General features: G+C 39.7%; 2 protein-coding genes across 9 annotated transcripts in view; one reads left to right on the plus strand and one right to left on the minus strand.

The window, feature by feature from the left end:
• The window catches only part of LIMCH1 (LIM and calponin homology domains 1), a 321,291-nt gene extending 308,311 nt beyond the window's left edge, over positions 1-12,980 (plus strand). For 4 of the 8 annotated variants that reach the window (XM_027597625.2, XM_027597626.2, XM_027597627.1 and 1 more), the window contains 4 exons: positions 188-265; positions 2,127-2,235; positions 4,357-4,459; positions 10,095-12,980. In XM_027597625.2, the coding sequence (XP_027453426.1) occupies positions 188-265; positions 2,127-2,235; positions 4,357-4,459; positions 10,095-10,120 (316 nt within the window). In that variant the 3' untranslated portion in view covers positions 10,121-12,980. The remainder of the gene's footprint in view (positions 1-187; positions 266-2,126; positions 2,236-4,356; positions 4,460-10,094) is intronic. The other 4 variants (XM_027597628.2, XM_027597629.2, XM_027597631.2 and 1 more) reach the window with 1 other exon arrangement.
• On the minus strand, positions 5,031-5,677 carry LOC113924211 (60S ribosomal protein L17-like). Its single transcript, XM_035726030.1, has one exon. The coding sequence runs from the start codon at positions 5,633-5,635 to the stop codon at positions 5,081-5,083; it is 555 nt and encodes a 184-aa protein (XP_035581923.1). The 5' UTR covers positions 5,636-5,677; the 3' UTR covers positions 5,031-5,080.
• Positions 12,981-14,324: the final 1,344 nt, after the last annotated feature.

Here is a 14,324-nt window from a genome sequence, read left to right on the forward strand (position 1 = left end):
TACGGTCTTTGCTAGATGGAATGACTATTTTTGTTCTTCATTAAAAAATCACCGCGAGGGCACTCTGTTGTTTTTTATTTGGTTGTCAAGGGGGTGTCTTTGTTTTGTTTTAATTTAAAATGTCTCTTCTTGTGGGGTAGGCTTCTCTTTACTTCTCATAATTTTTGGCTCCTTTACCGTGTTACAGGAAAAGCCCTCGAGAGAATTTCCAGGCTGGGCACTTGTCCCCTTGTTCTCCCACCCCTCCTGGCCAATCACCAAACAGGTACAAGAGGTTAAAAAGCCTTTCTGAGGCTGCTTGGTTTCACCTAGCACCTGCTGAGCATGATTTCAACCAAATTAGTGCTTGCCAGATGATTCCGAGAGATTTGTTCATCTACCTCTCTTCCTATACACACACACACACAGAGAGAGAGAGAGAGAGAGAGAGAGACAGGAGGAAAGAACACATCCCCCATCTGCCTGCAGATTTTCTCAGCCCGTGATAGAAAAAGCCAAGTGTATGATGTTGGCACGGCTGTGGCCATGGGGCTTTAATTACATTGTGCAGAACCCAGAATCTAATAATAAAATCCACCAGACAATTGCTGGGCTCCTCAGCCGGCGCCTTTCCCTCCAAGTTCGCCCGGGCCTTCTGGGCAGGGTCTGCTGATGGCTCTTACAGGGAACCAGGCGGGGACTAGCCATGAAACTTCATCCTTCCCTTTCCTCCACTCAGGCTCTGTTACGATTGCTTCTGGACATTAATCGGGCCCCATGATATTCTTAAAAGCTGCCTGAGTTCCCATTCACTGGAGAGACAAATGTAGTGGGAACTCAGAGGTTTTCTTTGATTTAGAAATTTCATTTTACTACCAGGTAAGAGGGAAATCTTAATAAATGGAGTTTGCTCGGAGCAACCCTTCCTCTTTTCTCTTGTTTTCCTTTCTGTTTCTTCAGTTTATCCGTACTCTGTTGGCTTTTGAATGAAATTCCATATTTAAAAATTTCTTGTGCAATTCCAAGAGCTTTCCAGACAGTAAGCATCCCTGTGATCTGATCTCAGTTGTGGGAAAGCTGCCTTAGAGGAGGCCATCTAGTGCTCTCACCCGGTGTCAGTCTTTGCGGCCTGGTTCTAGTCCGGTGGTAGGCCCTGTAGTAGGGGCTGCAGGGGGACAGAGATGGGGGAGATGCAGCCCGTGCCCTCCAGGCGCTTCCAACTCAGAGAGATAGCAAGTGCCCAGATTATGGAGCCCAAAGAGTGTTTGCACTAGAAGAGGTGGTAGGTCGAGACCATCTAATCCAGTCCTCTCATTTTAGAAGTGAAAGGAAAACCCAAAGTGTGTTCCTTGCACCCGATCATAGAACTTGGTGACAGAGCAGGGAGTGGGTCCCAAGTCTGCCTGGTACCTACTGGGCTGTTTGACAATTGCCTCTATTTTTATTTTATTTTATTTTTTTAAAGATTTTTATTTATTTATTTGAGAGAGAGAGAGAGAGAGAGCACGAGAGGGAGGAGGGTCAGAGGGAGAAGCAGACGCCCTGCAGAGCAGGGAACCCAATGCGGGACTCGATCCCGGGACTCCAGGATCATGACCTGAGCCGAAGGCAGTTGCTTAACCAACTGAGCCACCCAGGCGCCCCACAACAATTTTTTCTTAATAAGTGAAAAGAAATGCCCTCGTGGGCCAATGAGCCAATGATAGAAAATCTTAAAGCAACATTGAAACCTTAGTGGAGCTAAATTGGATTATCTTTTAGGACTTAAAACATATGATAAGTACATGGAGTATTTTCAAGGCATTTAATCACTGGTTGAATAGACACAACATAGACTTCCTATAACAGATAACTGCAACACACACACACACACACACACACACACACACACACACACACACACACCCCAAATTCCATGCCACAGTGGAGGCCTATTGTATTTAGTCTAGCAGTTTGCTTGCAACTTGTATCTGATGCTTAATTCATGTTCATTATCAGTTCAGCAATTGCCATTGCGTTCATGATATAAACATTTTTTTTTAAATCCATGGTTGTGTTTTTGTTTTTTTGCATGAGGCTACATGTTAGTGCATTTCACCAACTATTCTAAATGGACATTCTGTTACCACGTATATTTTGAAACCCAGGTCCATCAGTGGGAAGAAGCTGTGCTCGTCCTGTGGGCTCCCTCTGGGCAAAGGAGCTGCCATGATCATCGAGACCCTCCATCTCTACTTCCACATCCAGTGCTTTAGGGTACGTATGCACCACTCTCCTCTCTGAGTGATGTCTTCTAGCATCTTCTAGCATCTTCTAGCATCGTTCTGTGCTGAGAAATTCCCTCCCGGAAATCCTGACGGCCTTTGCTCTTGAGGCCAGCCCCTCTAGGTTGTACAGAAGTGTTCACAGAGCCCGTCCTTCAGGATGAAACTCTCCTCTCACACGTCCCTCTGGGACGTCAGGTTAGAAGAAGCAAAAGGGATTTGTGCAGTGTGTCTGGGATATAGCGTCTTTGCCGCTTCTGACACTCTTGTGACTTCACAACAAAGGTTTTTTTCTTTGAATGGAAGATTTTCTGTCAATTAAGTGGTTAATAGCTAGTTGCCTAACTGCAGGTCTCCAGATGAATATGTGCATAATCACGGATTGAGTATCACTCCCTCTGGGAAGCTGCCCTGTCCCCCAGACTAAGTCAGTTGCCTTTACAGTCCTTAGAGAGCCTTTCCTGGTCCTTACCACTCGCTTGTTTCATTGTTTAATTATCATCTCCTCGAATACACCGTCACCTCCATAAGGGCGGGGCCATATCTGTCCAGCTCACCGTGATTTCCTCTGAACCTAGCAGAGATGGTGTCAGTAGTTGTCGATGAATGAACTGACCGATACACTGGAAATGAGGAGGCCGAGGTCCTCGTCCCACATCTCCTGCTTAATAAGGAGGTGACCCACTTCTAGCTCATTTATTATAAAGTTTACTAGTTGGACTATATCGGCATTTCTTTCTTTTTTTTTTTTTTCACTCATGGACACAATTCAAGTTCATATCTCATGTTGAAGCTAAACCCTCGAACTCTGAGTAAGAGTCATTTCTTTCTCTTCATCAAGCTAGCGTGCTTTCTCTTGCCCTCTCGAATTTTGTTCAGTTTCTCTGTCGGTAGGTTCTTCAGCTATCAAGTAAACTTGCCTGGTTTTAAAATAACTCCCACTTTACCTATAAGCTAAGAGAAAGTGAAGTCTCAAAATTATTAATTTAATAATATCAATAATTATTGGAAAGCAAAACTTACCATGGGCAAAATACAATATGGATACTTAATTAGACTCAGTTTATCAATATTGTCATTGTAAAATGAAGCTAGATAATGCATATGCTAGATTGTCTAGGAGTGTTTTGAGGCTCAAAGAATATACTTTTTAAAATTTCCTGGCAATGCCAAGATAATGTGTTCCAACACCACAGTTTGTTCTCAGAGACTTTCCCTGAACATGAAATAGTCCAGCTGGCAAAGAGTCTTTGCAGTTTCTCAAGGGAGAGGAGACTTGCCTTCTTAGCTATCAAAGCCTTTATTCTAATGATTCACTTCCTGGGGCTGATCTGACACTTTAAGGCACGTCGCCTCTTAGATTTATCCCCTACCCTGGAAGTCAGTGGAGCTTATAACATGATTTGGATGAAGCCTTCCTCTACCCCCGGGTGACCCCAGAGCATGAATCTGCTTCTCCTGAGCTGGGTCCTAACCCTCCCCCACTACCCAAAAGCCTGGCTTCTGAACCAATCTCCATTGCCACCTTCTCTGTTCCAACCAGTGCCTCCTTCTGCACTCAGGCTGACTTTGCTGCAAGGCGTTCTATTCCCAGCGGGTTTGTACCACTGGGTGTTACTGCTTTCAACGTGAAAATGTAAGGTCGAATAGCTATTTCCTACTAATTCTGATCTGGTAGAACTCACCAACAATTCTGGAAAGCATTTAAAGATTATTCACAAACAAGTTTCAATTGATAATTCATTGGCTGTGTGTTTCTTTAAAACCCTGAGGACGTCATCTGTTTCAAAAGGTGGTTCCATCTTGATTGAGATGTTTCATCTTGATTTGGGATCAACCTGACACCACCTACCAGCTTTACAACACTGGGAAGTCTGTGAATCTCTGAACCAGTGTCGTCCTCTGTAAAATGCAAGGAGTTGGGGTAAAATGCTAAAAGCGTATCGTTGCTGTGAGTCAGCTCTTGGTACAACATCTAACACGTAGTAGTAGGTGCTCAACAAATGTGGAGGTTGTAGAAATGATCATTGCATATTTGTGTGAACCGTAACTAAGCATTATAAAGAAATGATTCCTTGTGTACCTTATAACTTCTGTTCTTTCTGCCCTACAGTGTGGAATTTGTAAAGGACAGCTTGGAGATGCAGTGAGTGGGACGGATGTTAGGATTCGAAATGGTCTTCTAAACTGTAATGATTGCTACATGCGATCCAGAAGTAAGTAACGGGGGCAGGAACAGGCTGCCTTGAGATGAGTGGGTGTGATCACGTGCCTTTTACAGGACCCAATTTAGAAATTCAACTGTTCCTCCTCATTGATTGACACATCCACTCGGAGGGTAAGATTTATTAGAACTTAGGTAAAAGAAACAATAATGTTATAACCCTTATTTACCACTTGTTTCTTACTGGAAGTTACTGTTACAGTGTGGCCAAATTCTTTTTATCCAGAAAAGTTATTTTTTACCCATTAATACACCAGGGAGGTAAAAAACTGTAGACCAAGTTCGAGACGTTGCTTGAGCTCACATAGAGATTTTGGTGAGATCGAAGGAAGATACAAGGTCTGTGAAACACTGTTCATTTGTGGAGGCCTATCTTTAGAAGACCAGCACCACCTGGGCTGGTTTAAGTGTGAAGAATGGCTCTCCAGTGTTCATCAAATCAAGCACCATGGCCTCAACATCCATAGGCCCTACAGTCAGGAGTTTCGTGATACAGTCTGGTTTTGTTCCCAACTAACTTGAGAGTTCCCTCAGAACCAAGATGAGAGGTTCTACTTCTTTTTTTTTTTTTTTTTTTCTCTTTTTATTTTTATTTGCATTTATTCTGCAGAATTTACTCCCGGGCCATAAGTTTTTGTTTCTTCAGTTTCTTCTGGGATATCTTTTTCTTCTGTGCAACCTCCTCTTCTGGTTTAGGAACAATCTGCTCTTTTTCAGTAAGGATCATCTCAATGTGGCAGGGAGAGCTCATGTATGGGTTAATCCGACCATGAGCCCTGTACGTTCTACGCCGCATCTTGGGGGCTTTGTTCACCTGGATGTGCTCAATGACCAGAGAATCAACATCTAAACCCTTAAGTTCAGCATTACTCTCTGCATTTTTAAGCACGTGCAGTAAAAATTCAGCACTCTTCTTGGGCCACCGACTCTGTGTCCAGCCCCACTGTTTGGCCTGGGCACACCTACCAACTCCACCATTGCAGCGACGGAATGGCACACACTGCTTCTGTAAAGTGACGTCCTTCAGATACTTGGTGGCTTTTCGGATATGCATACCCTTGATGGCCTGGGCAGTTTCACGTGTGTTCTTAAAGTGAACACGAAGATTTGAACCTCTTGATTTACATGATTTCGTAGGGTTTTCTGGGTCAAGCGAATAGCGAACCATTTTCAGAGGTCACCTCAGGCCGCTTAGGGGGAAGAGAGAGAGGTTCTACTTCTTTGTGAATCCCTGCGCCACACTCCTCCAAAATACCTTGGTACATAAACAGAGCTTAACAAATCTGTGCTGCCCTGAAGCTCCTTTGAGCAGCCTGGGTCTCCTACCACAGAAGGTTCGTGTTGGTTTTTGAGGGCACCAGGGGGCGCTGTTGCCCAGCGGCTGTTTAGAAAATCTGCAAATAGCCAGGGGCTCACCTCTGAATCCTCCCTCCATCCTAAGTACAGTCCTCCTGGTGGGGAGATTTCTAGCAAATTCTTCAGTTAGAAATTCTTCATTTGAAAACAACGGAAGTGAAGAGATGGAGTTTGAAATTCAAGATTCTTTTATTATTTCTCAAAGTAAGTGAAGGAACATCTTTAGTCTTTCTCACATGGGTCTCTAAATCTGCAAGACTGAAGACTTGAAGAGTGAAATTGAAATTAAGTTGTTTTATTGCTATGGATTTAGTCAATTCAGAGAAGCATATGCCTCTTTTAATAAAATAATGGGAAATAAGAATTAGATTAAACCCAGGTGGTTTTGATCTATGACAAACACTTAAAGTCAAAACAGTTCCAACTTTGAGCTGCTGCCCTCAGAACTGAACTATTTAGACCACATATTATATATAGTATTGATATTAATTTTATATAATATATAATATTGATATAGTATATAATATTGATATCAACTTTATGCTATGTACTATACATGTAAAACATGCTATAAATAGTAAACTAAAATTAGCAACAAATAAAATAGTATACCATGTATGATCCATAAGTTATATATACATGTTATATATAATATATATACATAAGTTATATATACATAAGTTGTATAATATACATCTATAATATATATATTATACTTATTTAAACTGGATTTTTATTTGTTTATTTTTACACATTACAATGGAAAACTGAGCCCTTTTCTCCCAGATTCCAAAGTGATTTTAACTGTCATCTTGTACAAATTACATTTTTTCCCCAACCTCAGTGAATCCAGAAGAGGGCGCTGTTATGTTGAGGGACTGTAGAGAGAGACTTGAAAAGTACTGGAAATCTGAATTTCTTTCATAATTTAAAGTGCTTGAAGGGTATCAGCAGAGAACAAACCTGAACCCACCTCTGGGTGACAGTGATCTGTTTTCATCCAGATTTTTATTTTAATTGAGAGAGTGTGTGATTCGTTGTCACTTCTTTTGGAAACTAGCTTTTTGGATCTAGGCCAGCAATTTTTCTCTTGTGTATACAAATAAAAAGGACCTTAACTGCTATTAATTCCAAATCTAAAGACAAGAACCATGGAGTTATAATCATCTACAAGAGGTTATAAATTATATTAGCCTCATAAGATAAAAAACAAAGTGATTTGGAGGTAGACTAAAATGATTTTTTGTTTATATAAAATATTTTACTAGGTGTTCTTTTTTTGGATACTAAGAAGAAAGCAAGAAGGCTTATTACTTCTCTCCTTAGATGACTTCTGTAAACATTCAGAGGAATAAGTCAATATAATTATAAGTGGTATAAGGTTAGAAAATTGGGTTGTTTAGAAAGATACCAAATTAAAAGTGAAAGTCTCCAAAATTAAGCGCTGTAATCACTTTCTCATTATTTCTTAGAATGTACGTTTGTATATGTGTACACACGCGCGCATGCACGTGCATATGATACAAATCTACCTACCTTCTGTTTTTTATTTCATGAAGGTAATCACATAGTGTTTGTACTTTTTGTTGCTCTTGTGTTTAAGTTAACCATATATTATGGTAATTTTTTCTTTTTTTTGGCAATTTTCTCATATAACATATTCTTTCTCCTCATTCTTTTGAGTATCTTTTTAATACCTGAATACAATCCGATCGTGTGGACTTACCATAATTTCAAACTAATTCTCTGTGCATGGGCACTTTGGTTATTTCCAGTGTTTTAATATGTTTTTGTAAAGGCCCCAGTGAACATCCATGTACAGATGTCTTCACGAACAGTTGAAAGCATTTCTGTCAGGTAGATTGTGAGCAGTGGGACTGCTGAGTTAACAGTTGTGTGCTTTTAAAATTTTCAGACACCTTGTCTAATTATCTTCCAGAAAAGTGTACTCTCCCTGCAAAGTGCATAAGAGAGCTTCTTTCTCTCTCCATGTCCTATGTCAGTTCTCCATAACATCAGATTCATAAATTTCCACTGTGTTGCGTGTGGAAGGGAAAATCGCATTGCTTTGACCTGTATGTCTTTAAGGGAGCTTGAACGTCTTTTCATTTGTTTATTGACCATTTCTATTTCTTTTTTGCTATAAAAAATTTATCTTTCTTCTCTATCCTTTGCCAGTGGTTCTATTGATACTTGATTTGTAGGGGTTCTTTGTAAATTAAAGACATTTTCCCTTGATTTTATATTTGCTGCTTATTGCAGTTGTCATTGGTCTTTCTACTTTGTGAACTTTTTTTCATAGAAAAGAATTTCATGTAAGGTAATTAAACATACCTTTTTTTTTTCCTTTTTGGATTCTGGGTTTTGTGTCCTGCTTAGAAGAACTACTCCAAGGATTTAGCTGAGATTTCTCCTAGAATTGTTCTTTATTTTCTTTTTCACATGTAGCTATGTGATCATCAGAAATATATTTTGGGATAAGAAATGAGATAGATGTCCAGCCTTATTTATTTATTTATTTACTTACTTACTTACTTACTGCCAATTAGCAGTTGTGCAAATATAACTTAAGAATCCCTTTTTTTTTTTCATTAATTTGAAATGCCACCTTTCTCATAAACTAAGTTCCCATAAATGTTTGGATCTATTTCTGGATGTTTTATTATGTCACATTAACCTATTTATTCTCTAGTATTGAATAGTTTAATTATTATAGCTTCTTAATATGTTTAATATTGAGTAATGATGACCACTTTCTTTCCAATTGTTTTTTTCAATGTTTCCTAACTCTTTTCTCATGTTTATTTTTCCAGATAAATATTATGTTGGGCTAAACTTTACTTAACACTTGACAGTGACAATGACCAGCATGTCTGAGAATAGTGTTCATTTCTTTCTTGGTGTCAGAAGAAAAAAATATATAGCTTAAGAGTGAATTAGCAGAGGGGATAATAGTTGGCTCAAGAAGTATAAACACACTGGAATTGGTTGAGTATATCCCAGAAGCAAAAAAAAAAAAGTCAGAATGGAAAGAAATGACTAAAAAAATCATTTTTCTTTCTTTTTTATTTGATTTTGATCTGAGTTGGGGGGGGATGGGTAGATGGAAGGGATGGTTTACATCACAGGCATTCTAAGTGAAACAAAATAATTTCATTGTGTGGAATAACAAAGCCTGAATATATAATCCTATTTTCTTCAAGTAACTAGTCACATTTAAATGAAACTTTTCTCTTGGAGGGGAGAAATAGCATAACAGCATATTAAAATGCAATTCCTGAAAGCAATGTAAACAGTTTTTAAGTTCATATGTAAATGGGACTGGAAGTGCAAAACCGCACCAATCAAGCCGTCTGGTCCCGTGGCTAACTCATGCCATTTGTGCTTGGTTGTTGGGTGACTGTATCTCTGTGTCTGTTCCATCATTCATTCTGGTGAAATGCATTTAACGCAAAATCCCCAGGGTCTTTTCCACTGTTGCGATTGCCTTATTACAACTCTAGTGCCTCCAATGAAGGGGAAACTTTGTGAAGGTTTCAGCAGGAAATATGGAACCCAAACCATCCTTCTAGATGGAGTTGCCAGATAACATACAATATGCCCCATTAAAATATTTTTGCCCTATTAAATCTGAATTTCAGATAAACAGTGATCTTTTTTTTTAAGTAACTGTAGGTCCCAAATATTGCATGGTCAGGATTTAGCACAAGTATATACCAAATATCCCATGGGATATACTTATACTAAAAAAAAAAAAATTTTTTTTTAATTTTTAATTTGTTTACCTGAAGCTCAAATTTTGTTGGGTGTTCTGTATCTTTATTTACTAAATCTAGCAATCCTATTTGTATGAGTCCTCTTGTTGCAATATATTTATTCATAGAGAAACCAAAACCTAAAGGACCAGAGAAGAGAGATCATTTTCTTGCTTATTTACCCCCAGAAGACAAGGTAGAAAATTTAACGAAGATGATTTGGTTTAAGGATGAAATCCAGAGGATTTCAACCAAACTTGTCAGGGCAGATGACTCCCCAGGGCTCCTTGTTACATTCTGGATGGGACTCAGGAGTGCATGTCTGACAAGCTTCAGGTGATGCCAACACTGCTCTTCCCTGGGCCACACTTTGAGCAGCAGAGGGGGACAGATTCCCTCTCCGAGGGAGAAGAGATTTGGGCAAAGGTCATTACTGATGCCGGAAATGTGTAAATGCTCTGAGGCAAGAAGTGTCGAGTCCTCTAACCAAATGTTACCCCATGTTCTTTGTCGCAGGTGCTGGCCAGCCCACAACATTGTGACGTGGTTTTCAAGCTTCCAGATCACTCACCATTTCTTTCTTGAGGGTGTCCCCTGGCGACCGTTTAACCAGATCCCAAGTGCAGGGGCTTCTTGGCATTTATCTAATTTCGGAAAGGCTGTTCTAAAAGATGCTCTCTGTTCTTCTCTAGCGCAGCGTTTGTTTTCTTCCCAGCTTTTCGTTTTGGTTTTGATTTTTGTTACATTTTGGTTTTACATTTGCACAGTCTATACAAAAGAATACGGAAGTGTCATGATCCTGTAATTCACAAAACGGTCTTAGCGTGAGCCAACAGGCTTATGGTTTCAAATGTGTTCTTCTCTGAGAGTTCGTGAGATGAATGATGCAATTATCCTGTTTTGTTTCAGTAGTTCTAGGAATTAAACACTTCATGTTTACAGAATTGAGCTGCAGAAAGTGCAAGACATGCCAATTTGAGATCTTTCGTCTTCTAACAGAAGCATACGATTCATGCATTTCAGAAACTAAAAATCACACCGTAGAGCTCTGAGCTATAACTTGTTTTTAATGCAGAGACGCTAGTCTGATAATATATACTATAATCCCGAGACATTTGTTACTTACCTTTGGAGGTAGAAGTCATACCAATAAATTATTGCACCGTTAGTATTAGATTTTGTGTGCTTTGGAAGTTCTGTGATTCATAGAGGCTGGCCCATCCAATAAAGCGAACCCTTGCAATATCAGCCAGACTTACACTGTGGGGACGTTGCCCAAGGGTAGGAAGAAACCGTAGGGAAATATTACAGTCATCGTCTCCAAAGTTATTACCAAAATCTGTGAAGAAGTTTAATCTCCAGAAGAGCGGTGGGTCAGTGACGGCCGTGAGGGCTTTGTTGCTTGCTTCTCTTCGGGCTGTAGATTGAATAAGAGACTCTGTAGGAGGCCTAGGGAAGCTCTCATCAAGATCAGCCCATTGTGAGGTGTGACCAGGGCTCACCCTTGCCTGCAAGTTCTCCATGAGGGCCCGAAGCATAGGTGTCTGAAGCAAAGCATCCTAGAATCCAGTGACATATGTCGTGATAAGCCACTGATGTGCAATCACCAAGAACCTCCAGCTCCCAGTGCACCTGGCCCACTGCAGTGGACATCTGCTCTCTCCCATTCTCCTGTATCATCAACACAATTCTGCAATTCTGGACCTTGCTCATGGAGAAGTTTAGAGTGGAGCTCTTGTGGCGAGCTGGGTTATTGTCTGCCCTGTGTGATGAGTTTCCGCTGGCCAAGAAAGGATTCAAGTTACTAAAAAAGCATCATGTTTTAGATCTCCAGGCTGTTTTCTTTAAGACTGGGGAAAGGGGAACTATTTATTCTGCCTTAAAATGATGGCAAATAAGTGAAGATGACATTTTGTGAATGTAGACTATGGATATACTCCGAATAGGTTAATGTAGTCATAAAAGGAGAACAAGTAGATGTTTTCTGTTTATGTAAGCAATAATTTTTTTTCTGTGTCTTATCGAGTATGGCTAGCAATTATTTATTTACATGCTAGACTGTTCTCTGCATGCGGGTTCCATGTAAGTGCAGAAATTTCCTCAGCCACTGGAGGTATCTTGACCATTTTGTCATTTGGATGAGCCGTTGTTAGATTGAAATTTACACATCATTTCATTAAAAAATTGTGCCTTAGAAAATGCGAAGCTGTTGCACATAGTCAGTGATGAATTATGGACGCAGTACATTGAAGAGATGAAGTCACTTCCAAGTCACCAAGACTTCTCATGGAGGTGTTTGCTGTTTGACAGGAAAAAATATATATATATTAAAAAAAGAAAAAGAAAAATAGAAAAATTAAAAAGTAAAAAGTTTTGAAAATGTACAGATTAAGTTCAATATTTTGATTAACCACCTGCATGTTTTATTAAATATTTTGATAATGTGATGTTTACACTTTGCATGATATTAGCAGAGTACTTTACCACAAATAATGCACAAAACATGTACAATATGATCATTCATAACCGATTTTTATAGAATACTTTTTACATGTGGAACTCCATCTGTTATGTAAGGATCATATGAATATTGCACATTCTCCTCTGGTTTCACAAATCCATTTATACATATTTCTTAGTGAGACTCATTGTACATGTATTGAAGCCTGAATCGAGTCAAGAAAAATAAAGCCCCATTCTCCAACTGCGCAATGTGCTTTCCCATAATGAACAGTAGTCACCAGCGCAGAATAATCTCCAACATTTTCTAAATTCTAATTGCCAACTGTTTCTATTTATATTTGATTTATATTTCATTTGGAGTCTGTTACATGGCAGCTCGGGCAGACTGGATCTTGTTTTTTCCAATGCAGCGTAACGAGTATGATCTATTTCTTTTCAAATAATCTTCGGGAGCCGGGGGAACAAATGCGCTGCTCTTGAGCTCTGTTGGAAATGCATTTGTTTAAAAAACAGGTGAGGCAAGTGAGTGATTTATTGCTCCTGAGGAAATGTATCTGATTTTTTTCCCCTCATACTCCAAAAGCTAGTCCTTTCTCTTTCTTAAGAAAAAATGGGAAACTCTGTTTTTCACTAGCAAACTTTCATGTCATTTCCTCATTCTTTCTATGTAGTGTTATTAATGCAATACATATTATAGTTATCTATACACAGTGTAAGACTTAACAAACTGAAATGATCCACCTCATATGTGAGTCCGTCCAAAAGATGTTACTGCTCTGGGTGGGCCAATGTTCTATATCAGTTATACTAACCTTCATTTAAAATATTTATTCTAAAATGCCTCTGAGAAATAGTAAAAAAAAAAAAAAATTAAAAGTTGTCTAAAATGCAACAGCTTTTATAGTAAATGTACATTTATAAATAAAATACTCAAATCAACTTTGTATTCCATTCATTGGGGGGCAGGGTGGAGGGGTCAGCTTTCTTACTTGGGGAAGAGCGAATCAAGCTCTCTCTCTTGTAGCTTTCGCTCTGGGGTTCATAGTCAGATGACGGCAATGAAGCATATTTGCATATGCATCTTGATGCATTTTTGAGGTCAACTATTTAAGGCAAACCAAACTTAGCGCTAAGGAATTGCTTCCACTGAAGGATTCAAACTCCTTGAAATGAGACACACAATCACCAGGAGAGACCCTGCAAATGCCGGCGGAAATTAGTTGAAACAACCAAATGCTGGTGCATTTCCAGCACGGCCGGAGAGAACGAATCTAGCGAAGTCGCTAGATTCTGCCACTGTCCTTAGTGCTTCTCCAATGTTCCCTCTCACTGTATATGTATAGTCATTTCACTGAGGGCTTTTTTCTCCATTGTTGAACCAGGAAATCTGCTGCAAAACAGAGGCTTTCTGCTGATGCTGTGAACTTTCCAAAATACACACGTACGAAGCCTGGCCCTCGGTCCCAGGTTTGCAAGTGGTGGTGGTAATAGCAAGCCAATTCTGTGAAAGCTCCCATCACCCTAAGATGCAACGTTCTAATTGCCACCCCAATTTGTATTCTGGTTCTTTTTGCCAAGGGTGGTAGGCAGCTAGTAGTTGCTACTGTTTCCATAGATAAGTGACTTCTTTCCCTCTACTAAGAGAGTTTGAATAGCTATCGGAGTGGGGCATATATCCATTGTTACTTAAATGAGAGTCCGTTCAACTACAATGCATTTCAAAACAAAGAGAAGATTGTTATCACAACATGTGCTCTCTAGAGAATGTCTTTACCAAAAGAATAACATTCTACCTAAGACAGCTGAACTAGCTTTCTTTCCACTGACTTTCTTCAAGACCTAAGGACATCTTTGTAGGGTCCTAATTTAGACCACAAAGGATCCCTCCCCATTCTTTGGCATCACCTATGTCAGGGGTTACAAACTCAAGTGACTGGAGGGACCAGCTATGCACTGTAAATAGGAACCACAAGTGGGTAATACCGTGGTGTAGACTATAGCAAACTGACAAATGAACAGTCCTGTCTAAAGAAGGAGGCGGCTACCCGAGTCCAGGCAATTGTTTTCATATGAAATCTCCAGACTTTTAAATGTTGACAATTCAAAACGTTTTCCAATGTGTGCCAACCCAACTTGTGAGGCTCCACAAAATACATCTGCAAGTCTAAGTTCGTTCCCAGGAGGCCACCCGTTTGCAACCCACGATTAAATCTTCTCTTGGCTTTCCTGTCAGCTACTACACACTTGCTCTCCTAAGCGTCATTTCCTTTGACAAACATATCG

Source organism: Zalophus californianus, chromosome 2 (assembly GCF_009762305.2).
Source record: "Zalophus californianus isolate mZalCal1 chromosome 2, mZalCal1.pri.v2, whole genome shotgun sequence".
NCBI classification, from domain to species: Eukaryota; Metazoa; Chordata; class Mammalia; order Carnivora; family Otariidae; genus Zalophus; species Zalophus californianus.